At 31.9% G+C, this 19866-nt stretch overlaps 1 protein-coding gene, 1 long non-coding RNA gene, 1 other non-coding gene and 1 pseudogene across 3 annotated transcripts; 2 read left to right on the plus strand and 2 right to left on the minus strand.

The window, feature by feature from the left end:
* Nucleotides 1-5199: 5199 nt before the first annotated feature.
* Nucleotides 5200-7598, minus strand: LOC149513653 (uncharacterized). Its single transcript, XR_016329694.1, has 2 exons — nt 6579-7598; nt 5200-6495 (listed from the first exon to the last, which is right to left on the minus strand). It is a non-coding gene; the product is annotated as an uncharacterized LOC149513653 (long non-coding RNA).
* A 3-nt stretch (nt 7599-7601) lies between these two features.
* LOC111300856 (pentatricopeptide repeat-containing protein At2g22070-like) lies at nt 7602-11878 on the minus strand (annotated as a pseudogene).
* Nucleotides 7753-7834, plus strand: TRNAS-GCU (transfer RNA serine (anticodon GCU)). Its single transcript has one exon. It is a non-coding gene; the product is annotated as a tRNA-Ser (tRNA).
* Nucleotides 11879-14395: 2517 nt separating the features above from the next.
* LOC111299119 (protein unc-13 homolog) lies at nt 14396-19206 on the plus strand. Its single transcript, XM_022894110.2, has 5 exons — nt 14396-15109; nt 15327-16193; nt 16578-17033; nt 17263-17452; nt 17566-19206. The coding sequence occupies exons 1-5, from the start codon at nt 14693-14695 to the stop codon at nt 18498-18500; spliced, it is 2865 nt and encodes a 954-aa protein (XP_022749845.2). The 5' UTR covers nt 14396-14692; the 3' UTR covers nt 18501-19206.
* The last annotated feature ends 660 nt before the right edge of the window (nt 19207-19866 follow it).

Consider the following 19866-nt stretch of genomic DNA (forward strand, 5'->3'; position numbering starts at 1 on the left):
AAAAAAAAAACTCAAACCCACTTTTCATTTCCTCATCTAATATTTTCTTTGCAGTACGATACCATGGCTTTCTCCACCTATGGAAGTTGTCTTATTTTTGTGAAAAATATACATTAGAGAAGTCAAAACTCCATGACCCATTCCTTGGCTGGAAGATGCAAGATCAAAGCCAATAATATAAATGATAAGATTTTTTTTTTTAACATAAGACGAACATAACTCATGGGATAAAGAAAGGAAGCCTTAGCTCGAAATAAAAAATTTTATGTCCTTCTAAGAGTTCCTTATCACTAAGTTAAGAAGTTGAGGATATAGTACCCCATTTTTGCCTCTCACTGTATAAAATATATGTCCTTTTATACTGAATATATCTGAAGTCATACTATATTTTATGAAGTTGGAAATTGGGAAACCTTAAATCTAGCAATAAGATCACATTAGTCTAGTGTCATTTTAATGCTGGACACAGAAGAAATAAAAAAAAAAAAATGATCTAATCAAATTAATGTATCGATTATCGATAATTAGTCTAGCTGGGGGAATGAGGCAAATTACTTATACGTAATATTAATGTGGATTAATTTGTACTAATATATAGAGGTAAAGAAATTTGGTTTCGTGATTTCTTCACGTAATCAGTAACGCGTGCACTTTTAATTAGATCGTTGACCTTTGGTTTCTAAGTGGAATTGTTTGGGAATCACAAGTTCTAGCATTTAATTTTTGTTTCTTATTTAAATTGAAGAATAGTACTGTATGGTTTCTTAAATTTAAAGTGTCAAACTTGTTACTCCAAGGCATGTTGTTCAGATGTGAACTAGCCAGCTATTCCTTATTTGTTGTGTTAAGCTAGCAAATTAACCATGAACTAGGGGTGTAAAATATAAATAAATAGAACATTTCATGAATAATTCATAAATGCATCCGATTTTTATTTATTTATTAAATTTAATAATGATCACGAATAATATATTAAATTTCATTAATTAAACAAATATATTATAATATAACAAAAAAATTTATATTCAATTTTTTACACCAAAAATATTGTAAATGAACAATTTTTTAGTAGGTTTTGTTTCTTTATTCACTTATATTTGTTTATTATTTAAGTTTAATAAACTATTACAATTAATATTTTTAAATTTATAAATTAAAAAAATTATAAATATAATTAAATTCTTTCATAGTTCGTTAACATCGTACCATTGATCAACATCACAAGTCATAAATCGGGCGCTAATCATGTGTTTTATTATAATAATCTTTGTTCTCGAGCCCTAATTTTGAAGCGGCACGAATTGAATATTATTGTTTTTGGCAAAAAATGTCACAAGCAGGGATGGCAACGGGTCGGGTCGGGGCGGGTTTTTGCTCGCCCCGAACCCGACCCGATTTTAAATATACAATACCTGTACCCGAACCCGACCCGACAAATTTTTTTCATTTTTAATACCCGAACCCGATCCGACCCGACAGTGTATAAAATCAAATCTGACCCGACCCGACCCGAAATTAATAAAATATTATTTTAAATATAAATATAAAATTAAATATATATAAAAATATATATAATTAAATGTAAAATTTAAAAAATAATTAAAAAAATAATTTTTTATATATATCGGGTCGGGTAGGGTCGGGTTTGCTTAAAACCCGACCCCGACCCGACCCCGAAATTTTTTTGACTCTACCCGACCCTACCCGACCCGATACCCGATTTTAAAAAAAAAAAAACCGACCCTAAGGGGTCGGGTCGGGTCGAAACCCGACGGGTTCGGGTGATTTTGCCCACCCTAGTCACAAGTTAATGACCTTTTTCCATGATTTAATATCAATTTGCTAATCATTCTTTTTTTTTAATAATTAATTCTTAATCATCGTACATAGGTGTGAGTAGAACCCTGCCCTTATAATTTTTTTTTGGCACGCTTCACGCGGTATGCGAAAAGGTTGGGCGAGGATTATTGACCAATTGGATTCGGTGGCACTTGCTTCGTCGGTTCATCCTTCATTGAATAAGATTAGTAGTTTGCGATTAGCAATATAATAATCCATTAATCAGATGCTATAATCAAGTGAAAAAGGTCGGAAAACCCTAGCTTAACAAACAACTTAGCTTTATCAGTTTCATGGTCCAAAATTTTAAAGTCAATAGCAAGTTCCCTGGTACTTTAGGTGGGGGTTTGGATTTTTTTTTTTTATAAAAATAATTAAGTTTATACAAATAATTAAGATTTATTATTTTTATCGATTGATCTTCGGATCAATTGTTATAATATTAAAATTAACACTTGAATATTATAAATTTAAAAGAATTTTTATATATAATAGGTTTTTTAATTAAATAAATTTAAAAATAAAGAACTTACGAATAAATTAAAAGTTTTAAAAAGATAATTTTTTACGTGCTTGAATCTTGACAATGAAATGTAAAATTTATGCCGACGGTATGTAATAAATCAATAAAATATTAAAATTTTAATTCCAATAATAGCATGATTTAATTCCATGGTGAAGCGGCAACATGGAGAGGCCGCGGAACCGTTCTTTGGGGTGGTGACAGATAAGTTGTCACAGTCCAAAATGACCCAAATATATATCCAGCAAAAGCCAGAGTGTGGAAGGGCGGAGCAGGCGTTGAAAGGATTAAGAAACTGACCAATGAACAGTGACTGTCGGCACACCTCGGTCACTGAACGTGCAATTCTACTGAAACAAACCCCCCCCCCCCCCTCTCACGATCATCAGCTAGCCTTTATTTTCTTTTCTTCACCCGTTCAACTTGCAATTGCTTGCTTGCACGCTTGCTTGCATTGCATGCCTGCTGGCTGGTCCTGGCCTGGCCTGGGCCGCAGGTGGCCCCTTTAGGCAAAGGAAAGGGTGAAATGTTTTTCCAAAATGGTCCCGCTTTCTCGGCTTTGCTCTTTTCAAGATTTGCGGCTATCTTTAACAGATACATTTGTTGACCAGTTGTGACTTGGACCCGGAGGATTTTGGGTTTTATTTATTTGGGCTTAAAAGAAAAAAGTCAACAAAATTGTGGGCTCTTTTATGAAGATATTATGATGATATGACACTTATGGCCCAATTTTTCCGATCTATCACATTTCTTCTTCAATCATTCAACTCTTTTTAGATCAAAATTTGGATTTTGGAGAGACAACAGATGGGGTTACAGGGTCCTTTTTCAGATTAGTTGTCATTATTAACATGTCAACTTTGGAATTTAGGTTAGAACCATAAGTTTGACTAAAATTGATTGTTTTCAAAGATGATTCATGATGTATGTATAAAACTCGAGTAAAATAAATTTATTGAGTTTTAGTTGGTTCGTTGCTTAAAATTGGCATCCACCCTTTCTTTTTTTTGTCAATAATTAAGAAGATATATATATATATATATATATAGATATATAGATATAGCAATAAAAAGATTAAAGGATTTATTTGATTTATAAAATTATGATAAAATAAAATAAAATGTACTGATGCAACAATTTAATTCTAATATAAATTTCCAAAATTAAATCAAATAATAGATTAGCGTTTAGCAACACCTCCAAGTATCATTTAAAGAAAGGCCAAAGGCAACAAAGGCATCATTAGATTGGACAAACGTTTCTTTACGGAGTAAGTAAGAATTCAATTTGCTTTGAAATTGATCAATCCCGTTATGAATGGCAATAGTTAGTAGATATCTATGATTAAAGCATCCAATAATCAAAGCCCATCTGTCGATTTATTTAAATAATTAGTTTAGTAAAATTAAAAACTGTTAGTTATATTTATATTTTAATTTAATTAATTTATATAATCAGTTTTAAAAATTTGTATTCAATAAATATGAGATTTAAATTTTAATAATTATAATTTTTTTTATCCTCAAATTATAATCTCTTTATATAAAAAAATTTATAAATGCTAATTTGGACTTCGGATTTTGCTAACCGAAAATTTTATATTTATCATCAATCATTGTTATATATTTACAAGCATACATTTTTAATCCATATTTATATACCCAAGCATGATAATTATAGGAATGAAAAATGGGTTTGTTCATTAATCATATTTAGGAAGTTTTAATTCAAAAAAATTAGTAATATTGTCGTAATATATACGTATCAACGTAATTTGTACAAGTTGCTTTCATTTTATTTTTCTTTTATTTGTTTATTTTATGGGGCGGGGAAAAATGAAACTTCCTACGGATACGTGTTTATTCACATGTTTCTCATCTTGTTAATTTTTTAGTATATTTTTGTAGATAAGGCCTAAGGGTACATCCAACAATGGACAAATAATCATAGCTGAACCAGACATCGTCTTCCTCAATTAAATTGGACAATGATGAGTATCATGTACCAATAACAAAAATCAGACACCAATTAAAATGATATTTAAAAAATATATAATTAATGTATTATTTTTTTAAAACATAGTGAAAATATTTCCTATATAAAATAATATATTTCCTATGAAAATAATATTTTTTTTCATAAAAAATTTACCACAAGTGAATTAATTAATTAATCAAGCTGTTTGAAGTATTACAACTTTTTTTCCTATAGAAAAAAAAGAGAGTAAAATTTAACAATCATCCTTGATTTTCATATAATTTTTTTAAATCCATAAAACTTTTAAAAGCCTTTCAAATCAATTCATTCGTTCTATTCACCTAGTGTTATTAATTTTTTGACAAAATATACAATACCAATACCATACAAAATTACTGTACCATGAATATCAATTTAGAAAATCAAACATGATAAATTTTTTTTTATGTGAGCAACCATATATATATGTCGACATGCTATTGATGTAAATGATTGACTAAATAAATAAATTTAAAATATTTTTAAAAAGTTTTATATTAAAAAAAATTAAACTTTATAAACTATAAATAAAAAAATATTACATAAAAATTATATAAGTATGGTGTAATTTATTAAATAAATATCATTAATTTTGAATAAACAAAAGTAATATAAATATTTCAAATTTGCAATACATAATACATGCTTTTTTGCCAATAAAACTTTGGTCTAGAAAGTAAAATCTTAAGGTTTTATATTAAAGTTTCATTATAAATTAATTTGATTCAACTTTTATTAAATTTATTTTAATTTATTAATAAATAATTTAATAATTCCTTATGTAATAGTAAATAATATTGTAATTTTTCTAAAAAGTATAATTAAAAAAAATGCATGCTCTTTATTATAAAGATTAAGGCTACCAAAATATAAAATCAAATTTCAAACCCTATGATTGAAATTTTTTGGATTGCCAGCCTAGTTTACTTGAATCAGAAAATCATCCGATGGTCCCTGGATCACCATGGCAAATTCTTCCTAAAAAAAATTTGACAAAATTGACATAAACCGTACAACAAAGCTTTAGATCTGAGTTCCGAAAAGGACTGCCACTTCTCTTCCATGGCTCCCTTCCGCATTCCTGCAGTCTAGCCTAGCCAGTAGGCCCGCCAAAATCCACTTACAAGACAAGACTTTGCCGACCTAAGAGGACCATAACTCAAAAAAAATTTTTTTTTCACTTATCATTGATCTGATCATGAATTTAATGTGGCCCTGAATCCGTCAGATTTTTCGTCGTCACATCACAATCGCCAGTTATTTCTTTGTTTTGACTTGGGGGTTGTACATGATTGTTTCTCGTCAAAGTTTGACATTAGAGAGATGAAGTGAGAGAAAGGCTAGGTTGTGTCTTGGTGTAATGGCGAGGAACAGAAGAACGGGGCCGACAAATTCTTGGACAAAAAATCTTCTTGCTAAATGAAAAAGCTTGAAAGCTGCAAAAAGACGACCCCAGTTTCTTAATAGCAACCACACATACCACTCGAGGATATCTGGTAAAGCCCGCGCGTATTATTGGAGCTTTGCTTGATTAGCTCCCCTTTTGTCTTGCGTCCAAGAGATTATCATGATTGTCATGGGAAAGATGAACGTGGTGGGCCGGTCTGGTTGTTTAGAAATAAAGAAAAAGCAAATATATGTTCTTTTCTAAATGTCTAAATTACCTATCATTAAAAAAAAAAAAAAAATCCGTTTTGTCCAAGTGCATTTAACTCATAATTCTTTTTATTATAATTTTATAATTTTTATTTAATTATAATAAAAAATTATCTAAAAATCTATCACTTGTAAATATAAATTTTATATAAAATTTTAAAAAATTTCAACTAATTTTAAATTACAATTAATTAATTATAATTAATATGCATCCCTTATAATTTTTTTTCTTATCAGAAAACAATTTTTTTTATTTTGTTTTAAAAAAACGTGTTTTTTATTGTGTCCTTGAATGAATGAATAGATATGTGCAATGTAAGGAAAGCTAGTCTACGACTCCAGGTCAAGTAGGAAAGAGTTAGGAGACACCGACGCAGGAACTGGCAATATCCCATGTGAACTTTACCATCGCCCATGCTCAGAGAAACTGCATCCATGGCAGATGAAACTTTTGTTTCTTTCTATGTTAAAACAATAATTAAACATCAGTTCTGTTTCTGCATACAAAGGACAACTGAAATTATTACATTGTGTTATTTTTCACCTGATAATTGTTTGGATCTTTTGTCTTCTAACCTTGAAAGGGTTAACAGACTGATGATAGTAATTTGCTCCAGAATTTTCGGATTTTGTCTACAATTTTACTTCCCTGGAAGGCTTGAATTAAACAAAAAAGAAGTCTGTTGATGATGATAAGGACACGAGATCTTTTGAGAAGTCTTCGGACACGAGATCTTTTAAGAATTCTTCACGCAATCCAAGCAATTTTGGGGTCACAATCCAACGACCAGGTTAAAGAAATATTTTCTTCTTGTTGTGACCCAAAAGCCCAAAGCTACCTGAGAACTTAGCAATCCAAAAGCTGTGCTCAGTATGAAATTCTTTCTTCTTGTCCTAGGAATATTGTGGGTTTGTCAGACGCCTTGAGGATGGCTGGGAAAATATTTCTAGACTCAATATGTGTACCTAAAGTTACCAACTCATTGGTAGGTGCTGAAGAGTTCTGATTACGAACAGCACTATGCAAGCAAATTAAATCGAAATAATGATTGCTTTATAGTTTCAGTCGGCTCACTTGCTCTACCAAAATTGGCAAATCCAACCCTTTTTTTACATGGAGAGGGCCTAAAGCATCCTAATATATTTTTTATATCATACAAGGGTCGCAATGCTCTTATATATGTTTGCATATGTTAAGAAACTACAATGAACTCCGCCTAATAGTTGCATGATATACTGATAAAGTATTAAAATTTTAATTTAAATGATCAAAATTTAAATCATAATAGTCTCGAGTACTATCAAGTACTAAAAAAAAATTTACAAGGAACGCGGAGTTTTTGTAAATATAATTGTTCAAATTCTACCCAACCTTGGAAATTGGAGTTCCTTGAAACGAAAGTTTTTGGTTTAAATGCCAATGCAAGAAGAAATGGTAGGAGTCACAACTAACTTTTTGTTTCTTTTTGCCATAACTCACACAAGTGAAGTCTACGCAATATGGAGAAAGAATGGTTTCCATTTTTAGGCTTTGATGGTCCTAAAAGCTAGGGGAAGGTTTCAAAATTTTGGTCACGTTCGTTTTGAGCCCTGTACACAGGCCCATCATATGTTGAGTAAGATAAAATCAGAAATTACAAAAGTTCGAAATATTTAGGGCCCAAAGATAAACTATATTAAAAGAATAAATAACAGTTAGACATACCATCCCTCCTAAAGTCGCTTTGGCCGAGTGGTTAAGGCGTGTGCCTGCTAAGTACATGGGGTTTCCCCGCGAGAGTTCGAATCTCTCAGGCGACGGCTAAAATTTTTAACATTCAAGACACATCAGAATCTGTTAAATTCTCTTCTGGCGGAAGCTTTTATACCGTACCCATGCCGGTCCAGGGCTCCAGGTGGCCTGAAAATTCAAACGTCAATTAAGGCTAGATTGAGTAATCGAGAGTAATGAGCACATCCACTTTTGATCTAGCTCACAATGTTGGCTGTTGCTATTTTCCAGAAATAATGCTTAACCACCCTTAACGAGGAGCTTGATCATTAGAAATTCTATAAGTGTCTGATTAAAGCAGTCCTTAGAACTTATCATTCTTCTTCTCAAGAATCCCACAAAAATTAGATGGTTGCCCTTACCACTAGTTAAAGTCTATCAGGTACAGAACTCTTCCTTCCACGTAGTCTTCATCAGGGCTGCAGAAGGTTTCCTTTTGAGATTTTTCTGGGAAACCTCAAGCTGATTTTCTGATCTCCCTCTGCTGATCTTTACCAGCAATAGCAACTTCCGCCAATAAAATGATGGAACCTGTTCGAATCTCTCAAGATGATCGGCCTTCTAATAATTGTAAACACAAACTTCATGAACACATGGCAATCACCACAAACACGAATGTTCTTCATAATCCTAATGGGTTTTGTTGCGTGGGGCATTTTTAGCAATCCAAATGCGAGAGCAAGTAACAAATGAATACAAACTTTTCTTCCTCTGCCACATCATGAAGAACCAGCTTTATATCAGGCATAAAGCCAGCTTCCTGCAATTTCTTGATCAGTCTGCTAAGTGCATATATGATTTCTGTTTTAGGATGAGCTTGATCTTCTGCTACAAACTTGTGAACTTCATTATCAATCTCAATCCAACTATAAGCAGCAAACTTCTTAACATTCTTACTTTTCATGAGAGATCTCACAGATGCGACATCTTGCCATGTTCCACAGGTGGCATACATGTTAGAAAGCATGATGTAAGGTCCTGCATTAAAAGGGTCCAATTCAAATAGACTTAGAAGCCATCTTCCATGTTCAATGTCACCCTTTATTGCAAACAGAAAGAAGGATTGACCAGATTAAGGAATTTGGTTCATGGGGCATATTTTTAATTAGATCCACTGCTTCTTTCATGCAACCTGAGCGGCCAAGGAGATTGGTCATGCATGCATAGTGATCTAAATTGGGTATTAATGCATGGTGTTTACAGATAGAATAAAAGTATCTGCGTCCTTCTTCAATTAAACCAGCATGGTTACAGGCAGATAGAACAGCCACAAAGGTAAGACTATCAGGTTTGAACTTTTCTTGCAGCATTTGTTCATAAAGGGCCAGGATCTCTAAGTCCTGCCCGTTCTCTGCATAACCCCCAATCATGGCATTCCAAGAAACTACATTCCTGGGTCGCATCATATCGAAAACAACCCAGGCATCTTTAGTGATTCCACACTTGCAATACATATCAACAACGGCACTAGACAAGCAAATCATCATCAACTCCCAAAAGAATGGCTTTCCTATGAACAACCTGACCATGAAACAAAGAGGCTAATTTTGCACAGGAACTAACCACAGTAGAGATTGTAAAATTGTCAGGGTTGACACCTTCTAATAACATCTTGCTAAACAAATTGAGAGCATCTTCTTCCTTTCCATTCTGTGCATAACCAACAATCATTGTTGTCCAACAAACCTTATCCTTGTTTTTAATCATGCTAAAAACCTTACTTGCTTCATTGTCAATCCACTCAGAATATAAGCACCAAGAACGTTTGAGACTGTAACCTCATCAGCTTTAAAACCACCTACTTGCATCACCTGAAACAAATCACTACATTTCTCAGGTTGCCCGTTTTTCAAGTACCCAGAAATCATTGGATTCCATGAAACTACATTTTTATTACTCATTCTATCAAAAAACCACCGTGCTGTATCAATCTCACCACCGTTAGCATACACATCAGTCAAAAACATTCCAAACAAAAACATTCCTTCCCAAACTACCAACAATAATTCTACCGTGAATCTGTTTCCCTTTCCTCAAATTCAACAACCGTGAACATGCATTCAACACACTCACATGAGTATAATCAGTTGGCTCAAATCCCTCACTATTCATCCTCACAAAAACCTCAAGCGCCTTATTAGAAAAGCCGCTTGCGCCCAAACCTGCAATCACAGTATTATAAGAAACAGAATCACGAAAAGACGTTCGATCAAACAGTGCTCTCAAATTCTCAATAGACCCCTATTTTGCATTTGTAGAATGCATCACGTTCCAGAATAGAATTGTAAACGAGACATATGTACTCATAAATTATTCAGACTCGATTTGAAAAAAATTTAAATTCAATTTGATTGATGTCGAGCCAAGCTCGAGTTCGAGCAGCTCAAATTATTGAACGAACTGAATTAAAATATTTTAATATCTGATTCGAGTAGTTCACAAACTTAAAGTTTTTTATTTTTAATATTTTATTACTAATTTATTTTTTTACCTTTAAATATATATACATACTTAAAAACCTTAAGGGAGCGTTTGGTTTACGAAATAGTAGATTTTGTGAAAAAGTGTGATCTCTGAAAAAATACGATACCTTGGATTTTTTTTCATTTTCAGAACATCCATGTTCAGATTTATTTGTTTAGTTGGGAGGAATTCATATATATTAAATCCTGAATAATTACTATAATCTCCTTAATATATATGATAGAAACTTACATAATTCAATTTTTAATCGAAGAGGATTATTACTAGCATTTTAAGCTTAAAAAACGTTTTGAATAATCATTACAAAAAATTTTTATGAGAGAATTATTGAAGGTATTTTTGACAAAAAACACATTGAACATTCTCCTCCAATTTTTTGAAAGAAAAAACGCTTTTAATAATTTCCTTCAATTTTTTCATTAGAAGATTATTCAATATATTTTTTTGTAAAAAATATCTTTAATAATCTACATCAATTTTTATGAGTAGATTATTTAAAGCGTTTTTGGCCAAAAACGCTTTGAATATTCCATTAAAAATTTGAATTACATTATTTAAGGCGTTTCTGATTAAAAATATCTTCAATAATCTCATTAAATTTTTTTACTAGAAGATTATTAAAAGTATTTTTAACTAAAAACGTTTTAAATAATATCATTCTCATTTTTGTAAGGTATTATTCAAGGCATTTTCTTCCTTACTACAAAAATAAATGAGATTATTCAAAATATTTTTTATTAAAAATACATTGAGTAATAACTTCATAAAAATTTATGAATGCATTATTGAAGGCATTTTTTATTAGAAATACCTTCAATAATGCTATTATTTTTTTTTTTAATTATTGAAAATGGTTTTATCCAAAAACTCATTGAATAATTATCTAATAAAAATTTATGAACTTCCAATTTTATTAGTTTTTGGCTGCTTTAAACTTTGTCATTTTATTTTTCATTTGCATATTCAAGTTGGATTGATTGTTGTATTGGATTATTTATTTGATTTAATTGATACAAAATGTTTGTATTGAAAAATATCATATTTAATTGATACAAAATATTTGTATTGAAAAATCTTAATTTGAGCTTTAATTTGAGTATAAATAATCGAGTTTAAAATCAAGTATGAAATCAAACTTACCTTTTATTGATAAACAAATCTATTCGAACAAATTTGAGTAATTCGATTTCGATCACGAATCGAACTTAAATTAAAAAAAAAATAACTCGATCAAATTCAAGTTGAGTATCGAATTGCGAGTTGAGTTCAAACTCAAATTTTTTACTGTATCATCTTGATTATGCTCAATTATACCTTTATTCTAGAAGATAATATCTTTTTTTAGGCATTTTATCAAACAGATTTCGAGCATCTGAAAATTCCCCAAATTTTGCATACAAGTGAAGGAGACGATTGTGTCGAAACGTGTCATTGGGTATAAAATAGTGAAGATCCATGTGAGATTGCAATCTCTTGGCTTGATCAATATCGTTAGCTCGAACGCATTCGAGCACAAGCGGCGTGTACTCTTCAGCGGTTGCTTGGCCACCGGTGTACAGTGAATCAATAGCCTGGCGAGCTTTTGCCATATATATATTTTTTTATTTACAGTTTTCGGTTACGAGGGTTAAATAAGTTGGCGGGAAACTGTGTAATTGGTTGAAAAGTAACCTTTATTTGGTGACAACAGTAAATGAGAATTTATGGACTTCACTTGAGTTTAGATATGAAGCCCAAAGTTCACAATAAAAACATTCGATGTTGAAAATTTAAGAAGCAGAGAAAATTTGGTAAATCAGGACTTTTTTTTTTAATGTAAAAATGTTATTAAAAATATTATTTATAATTTAAATTTAATCATATTTATTTAACGATAAAAATTTCATTAAAAATAACAATCTAAAATAATATATAAATTTTTTTTTAATTTTATACATTTGAGCTATATAATAAAATTTTTTTAATTTATCAATTTTAATTTAATTATTTTTAATAAAAAATTTACGAAATTCACTTTAAAATATTTCCTCCAAAGTCTTTCCCACATTATGGGCTTTCAAAAATCCAATTCCCAGCTGCATTAGCATTTGTTGTTCATACAAGAAGGTTATAATTTAGGCCCTTTAATGAATATTAATTTTAAGATATGATTCTTTTTTTTTTTTAAATAAATTTGTGGCAGGGGGAGGGATTCATGATTGAAACAGTTCGATAAAAAAATTAAATATTCCCACCGCACACTTTTTTATTTGAAATTTTCGTTTAAATGAGTTTTAATTTATGTATATTTTGAATATTTTCTTAATTCTAATTAAATGTCATAATTATATCATTGTTATTGCTTAAAATATTTTAAGTTTTAATGCATGAAAATGATCTAATCCAATCGAAAAATCAACTGATTTATAATAATTAAGCGCATAAATAACATCCATTTGGAGCATAAACATGCCAATTTCACCACAAAAACCACAAACATTAAACAAAATAATAGCTATAGGAGAGGAGTAGAAAATAAGAAAAAAATTGAAGCCGACAAAAAAAGAAAATATCATAAAATATTTAAAAATAAAATAAAAGTAATATTTCAATAATAAATTTATAAATTAAATTGTACTTTAAAGCTTTTAAAAAAAAGGAGGAAATGGTGTGAGACGGAAGGGAATAAAAGGTTGGTTAGGGAGGCGGAAATGGAGGGATATATGTCGTCCTTAAACGTAAAAAAGTGTTTAGTTGGATAGATCTTATCATTATAGTCAGAGATGCTTTGACAGATTCGCTTTACGCACTCACTCTTATATTAATAATTAACACTTTGAGAGTGGAACCCACCCTAAACCTAATCAAATTTATTTTTTTTCGTCCCTAGATTTCAATTTCCATGAAAAAACCACCAGCCACTGAAGAAATTAATTTGTTAGAATCTTTTTGGGTTTTTTCATTTGTTATAATTCTAATGCAAGTAATAATGGATTTAAAGTTTTTTTAAAGATATTTATTTATTATTTATAAATTTATTAACAAAAAATTATTTAAAAATTTAAAAAATATTACAATAATTTTTTTAATTTTTTAATTTATGTATTACGAATACAATTTAGGATTGTGATTCAGTACTTAAAACAAAACATATGAGAATTGATAGCAACTTTTTTTTATTCTATATGTAATATATTTTAATAGATAAATTTAATAATTTAAAATATGATATAATAATATAATATAAGTATAATAAAAAATATAAAAATTATACGATTTAAAATTTTAATAATAATTATATATAAATTTAATAAATAAAAATTTATATTTTTATGTTGACATAAATTTTGATATATAATTTTGAATAATAAACATATAAATTTTAATATTTTATAAAATATAAATACTTAAATTATTAAATTTACCGACAAATAGGTAAATTACTTGTCACGGAAGAGCTAATATTTACTTTGAGCTAATCATTGGGTTAGATGTGTTGGAGTCAATACTAAAACCTAATTAGTTCTCCTACTACTTTCGACTCTCTCATTAATTACTTTGTCATCAAACAGGAAAAAAATCAAAAAGAAAGAAGAAAATCAATAGTGCTAACTTCACTAATTTGGAGCTTTTATATTTCAATTTCTAGGTTTTTGTCTACTTAAAGATGATTTTCTTTGATTGATTCAAATCTAATAAATTTGATACATCTAAATATTTGATTCAATAGTCAATACATTTAAAGAATTTAAAAAGTAAAATTTAAATCTCTCTTTCTCTGATTTTGAATTTAAAAAAATTTTGTTTATAATGTGAACTGTAAATAAAATGTCAAATTGATTCAAAATTTTAATCTAAATTAAAATTATTATAATCTTTTCACACTGAAGAAAATGTTTTTATTATATAGAGCATTCAAATTTCAATAAAAAAAATATTATCACTCAAGAAATGTAAAATACTAAAGAAAAAGTCAGCAATTATCTCCATTTTCTTAAAAAAAATTCAAAACTGTAACCGTCGATCGCACGCGCTCTTGACTCGGTTCGGCTGCGGCAAGAGAAAGAGTACAATCATTTTCTTTTTCTCCTCGTCCAATTTGTACACCTTTTTCTTCTTTCTTCTGTGAGAATAGAATAGGAAACCAAATACTTTTACTGTGCAGAATTCTGTTTATTTTTTTTTCTAATTTCTAGCTTTTTTTTTGTTGTTTTTTATATATTTGATGACATTCCCAGAACTCTCTTTTCGTTTCCTTTAAAATCAAGCAAGAATTTTAAACCTTCATCTTTAAACCCGTTTAATTTCTTTTTATTTTTTCTATTTTAATTTATTTTATACCCAGAAAATTTTAACCAGTCGAATAGATTAAGTGCCAGAACTTCCAGCCAGCCAAGTCAAACGACACAACGACGGCGGCGACGATGCCTAAGTACTTTACTGAAACGCTGACGTGTCCTTTCGGGGAGTTGGCGACGAATTTATCAGATTCCGAGCTTCGAGAGACGGCTTATGAGATTTTGGTCGGAGCTTGTCGGAGTTCCGGTGGGAAACCATTGACTTACATATCGCAGTCGGAGAGGAACTCGGAGAGGGGGGCGACGCCGACGTTGACGTCGACGGCATCGTTGCAGAGGTCGTTGACCTCGACGGCGGCGAGTAAAGTGAAGAAGGCTTTAGGATTGAAATCGTCTCGGAGTAGGAAAGCGAGTGGTGAGTCGGACTCTGAACGAGTCAAAAAGGCTGTTACCGTTGGGGAGATGTTGAGGGTTCAGATGGGAGTTTCGGAGCAAACGGATTCCAGGGTTAGAAGAGCTCTCTTGAGAGTTGCTGCTTCTCAGGTGCGTTAAGAAAAGCAAGTTTTTTTTTTTTTTTTTGGCATTTCTGTTTGTATTTTATTTTTTTTTATAGTTAAAAGGAGATGAGAATTGGGTTAAAAAAAATGACCCTTTATTTCATATTGATAATTTATGGAATTTTCGGTTGTTGATTATTGGAAATGTTAATGGAATTTGAGTTTCGTTGTTACTTGATATTTGGTTTTTGTATTTGTATCAGCTTGGAAGACGGATAGAGTGTATAGTGTTGCCACTTGAGATGTTGCAGCAACTCAAGCCTTCCGATTTTCCAAATCAAGGAGAATATGAAGCTTGGCAGAGGAGAAATTTGAAGCTTCTTGAAGCTGGACTCCTTTTGCATTCTCTGTTGCCCCTAGATAAGACCAATAATTCTCCACAGCGACTAAGGCAGATCATTCGTGGGGCATTGGAGAAACCCTTGGAGACTGGAAAAAACAATGAATCTATGCAAGCCCTTCGGAGCATTGTTTTATCTCTTGCTTGTAGAAACTTTGATGGCTCTGTTTCTGAGACCAGCCACTGGGCAGATGGATTCCCTTTGAATCTCAGAATTTACCAAATGCTGTTAGAAACTTGTTTTGATGTTAATGATGAAACATCTGTTATTGAAGAGGTTGATGAGGTTCTAGAACTCATAAAAAAGACATGGGTAGTCCTTGGAATGAACCAGATGCTGCACAATCTTTGTTTCTTGTGGATATTGTTTAACCGTTACGTGACAACTGGTCAAATGGAAGGCGATCTGTTGTTTGCTGCCAATAATCTGTTGATGGAAGTTGAAAAGGATGCAAAGGAAATGAAAGATCCAGATTATTCCAAGATATTGAGCTCCACTTTGGGTGCAATTTTAGGTTGGGCGGAGAAAAGGCTTTTGGCCTACCACAATTATTTTCATAGTGATAACACTGAGTCAATGGAATGTGTTGTTTCTATTGGGGTTCTATCAGCAAAGATAATGGTAGAAGATATCTCACATGAGTACCGTAAGAAGCGAAAGGAAAATGATGTGGCTCATGAGAGAGTTGATACGTACACAAGATCATCATTGCGCACTGCTTTTGGTCAGGCAAGTTTCCAATAATTTCACATTATTTCCCTACATATGAATGGGGAGTGCAAGATAAGAAGGCTCCCATGGTTTAATATCATTAGATAAATTAATTTTAACATTTTCTGCATGATAGATAGGTTTTTAGTATTTGCAACTTTTTGCAAGCATCTTAAATATGAAAAATTTCCTATTGTGTTGTCTTTTCCAAGGGTCATCTTTTCTTGATGGTAGCTTTTCTTCCTGCTAAACCATGGTCTTGGTCGTTTCTTAGCTCTTAAGTTATGTATTTAGACCAATCTCTTTTTCTCTTTTGAAATATGTATTTAGACAAAGTTTGTCTGTTAAATTTCTGTCTGAAAGATGACTCAAGGTTCTGCCTGTTGATATGTATTTAGACAGATAATGGAGAAGGTGAGGTCTAGCAAGCGTTCAGCTAAGAACCAGCAAAATCAGCTTCCTTTCCTTTCCATCCTTGCAAATGATGTCAGTTCACTGGCTTTTAGTGAGAAGGCAATATTTAGTCCAATATTAAAGAGGTGGCATCCTCTTGCAGCTGGTGTAGCTGTAGCCACTCTTCATTCCTGCTATGGGAATGAGTTGAAGCAATTTGTTTCTGGCATTGGTGAATTGACACCAGATGTATTACAAGTGCTGAGAGCTGCCGACAAATTGGAGAAAGATCTGGTGCAAATTGCAGTTGAAAATTCAGTAGACAGTGAGGATGGTGGAAAGTCAATCATAAGGGAGATGCCTCCTTATGAGGCTGAATCTGTAATTTCTAATCTGGTTAAATCATGGATAAAGACAAGATTAGACAGACTGAAGGAATGGGTTGACAGGAATCTGCAACAAGAGGTATATGGCTTTTGTTCCTTTTCTTTAATACCTTGATGGTGGTTTGGTGGTTAAGATGAAATATTCTTCTGTCATCTTTCAAGTCTAACAGGATATTATTCCTATTTCCATAATTAGAAGAACTGAAGATGCAAGCACTTTATATTCTTCTGCCATGGCTTGAATCTCATTGTGGTTGCTAATACAGACCATTTACTGCTATGCATGTCTATTTCTCATCTCTTTGTAGGTTTGGGATCCACGAGTGAATAAAGAGCGCTTTGCTCCCTCTGCTGTTGAAGTTTTGCGAATTGTAGATGAAGCTTTAGAAGCATTCTTTTTGTTACCGATATCTATGCATGCTGCGTTGCTTCCTGATTTAACCACTGGTATTGACAGATGTCTTCAACATTATATATCAAAGGCAAAGTCTGGCTGTGGTATGTATTACATTGCCTAGAGAAGACCAATGTATGAATTTTTTTCCTTTTCTTTTTGATGTGATCAATTTTGGCTAAACCAAAAGGAAAATTCACTATCTTCTGATCTACAGGGACCCGAAGTACTTTTGTTCCCTCCATGCCTGCTTTGACTAGATGTTCAACTCGGTCAAAATTTCCTGGTGTATTTAAGAAAAAAGAAAAGTTTCAAATAGCACTGAGTAGGAAATCTCAGGTTGAGACTACCACTGGCAATGGCTCCTTTGGGATACCCCAGCTGTGCTGTCGTATTAATACTCTGCAGCATATTCAATTGGAGTTGGAAGCTTTGGCAAAAAGGGCGATCGGACATCTCAAAAATTTTGAATCCACTCATGCGGACAATATTGCCAACAGGATGGGGAAAGCATTTGAACTTTCAGCTGCTGCTTGTGTGGAAGGGATTCAACAACTGTGTGAGGCAACAGCATATAAGGTTATTTTCCATGATCTAAGTCATGTCCTTTGGGATGGCTTGTATGTAGGGGAAGTTTCATCCTCTAGGATTGAGCCTTTTCTTCAGGAACTTGAGCACTATTTGGAGGTTATTTCATTAACAGTGCACGACAGAGTCAGAACACGAGTTATTACTGAAGTAATGAAAGCATCTTTTGATGGTCTCATGCTGGTTTTACTTGCTGGAGGCCCTGCTCGTACTTTCGGTCTGCAAGATTATGAAACAATAGCAGAGGATTTTAAGTTTTTGACTGATTTATTTTGGTCCAATGGTGATGGACTTCCAGCTGACTTGATAGAAAAGTTTTCAACCACGGTTAAAGCCATCCTCCCCTTATTCCATACTGATACTGACAGCCTGATTGAGCAATTCAAATATATGACTCTAGAGAGTTATGGTTCTTCTGCAAAATCCAAGCTCCCATTGCCACCAACTTCTGGTCAGTGGAGTCCTACTGAACCAAACACACTCTTGCGAGTCTTATGTTATCGGAATGACGAGATGGCTACTAAGTTCCTTAAGAAGACTTACAACTTGCCAAAGAAACTCTAACAAATTTTCTGGTGATTCATGTAGTTTCCCACGTTTGTCAAAGTCATAGGCATTAAACCCGTAAAGCATCTATAGTGCAGGCGTTTGTTAGAGAAGTTGTACCTCGTAAGAAAAAATGGCTCCTGTTATGGTAATTTTTGTTGGCTGGATTCTATTTGTTTGAGACCTTAACCTGGAGTGGGAAACCTCATAAGAAAAATGGATATGCTCCTTGGTCGACTGTTAAAGCACTTCCAAGCATTATAATTCTGACTTCTGGGAAGGATGAGGATGCTGGTTTTTCGACATCATCACTATCTGCTTCACGTGGAGTTGGGATGAAACATGAGAAGGCATTTGATGAAAAAGCAGTGTGAGGTTCTTGGCCATTCTTTTTATAAATATATTGATATATTTTTCATTTTCTGACCATTCGTAATATTATATTCTCCCACAAGTGAAGGCCAATATCGCAGGATACAAGTATAAAGGTTTAATAACTTATTGAGAAAATTTCATAGGTTTTTGTTTTGCTTCAATGATTTGGCATTTGTGTTGCCGTTTTCTGTAACAGCCTGTGTACGGAAATTTGTGTTGCTTGTTTAACGAACTGTTTTTTATTTGAATTTTTTTTGCAAACAAAGTCACAATCTGAGTGTGAAAGAGGTGTAGCCATTAAAATTTAAATTTCTAATTTATTGTATATTATTTTTTAAGGGTTGTTGAATTTGCAGGACTCCAACTTCTTTTTCTAAGAGCACTTTTTTTTTTTTTGGCAATTTGTTATCCGTGTAGATTGAATCTTCCCTTCGTTAAGTGAGGAAACTCTATTTTGGTTGCTTATAGTTATAATCCAAGAGATAATAGTAAAGAGATCACACTTTTACTTCCTCCAAAAACAGTTTCAAAAAGTAAATCTGGATCGTCTAGCTCTTGTTTCCAGATACTGACGGTTCAAGATGCTGTTATCAATGGTTAAACTAGCGCAAGCCGTGAAAGAGATCTGATGTGCAACTAAAGTCATTATTCAAAAGGTGCTATGCCATTGTCACCCAAAATTTCAGTGAAGCCAACTTTTTTAACAGTTAAACAATTTGGCAAATAGTAGGTTTGTTAGTGAGTTTTATTGTTGTTGAACCCAAGTGACTTAAACTTGACAATGATAATTTATAACGTAATATAATGATATCACGAAAATAATATAATATATAAAAATATAGATAATATAATTTAAAATTTTAATAAAATAAAAAATATTATATATTATATATTTTTGTATTTGATATAAATTATAATATATAATTTTTATATAAAATATGATATAAATATATAAATTATTAATATTTTTTGAGAAACAAAATTCATAAATCACTAGGTTTACGCCAAC

The sequence above is a fragment of the Durio zibethinus genome, chromosome 18, assembly GCF_047325235.1.
Source record: "Durio zibethinus cultivar Kanyao isolate XHJ-2024 chromosome 18, ASM4732523v1, whole genome shotgun sequence".
NCBI lineage: Eukaryota > Viridiplantae > Streptophyta > Magnoliopsida > Malvales > Malvaceae > Durio > Durio zibethinus.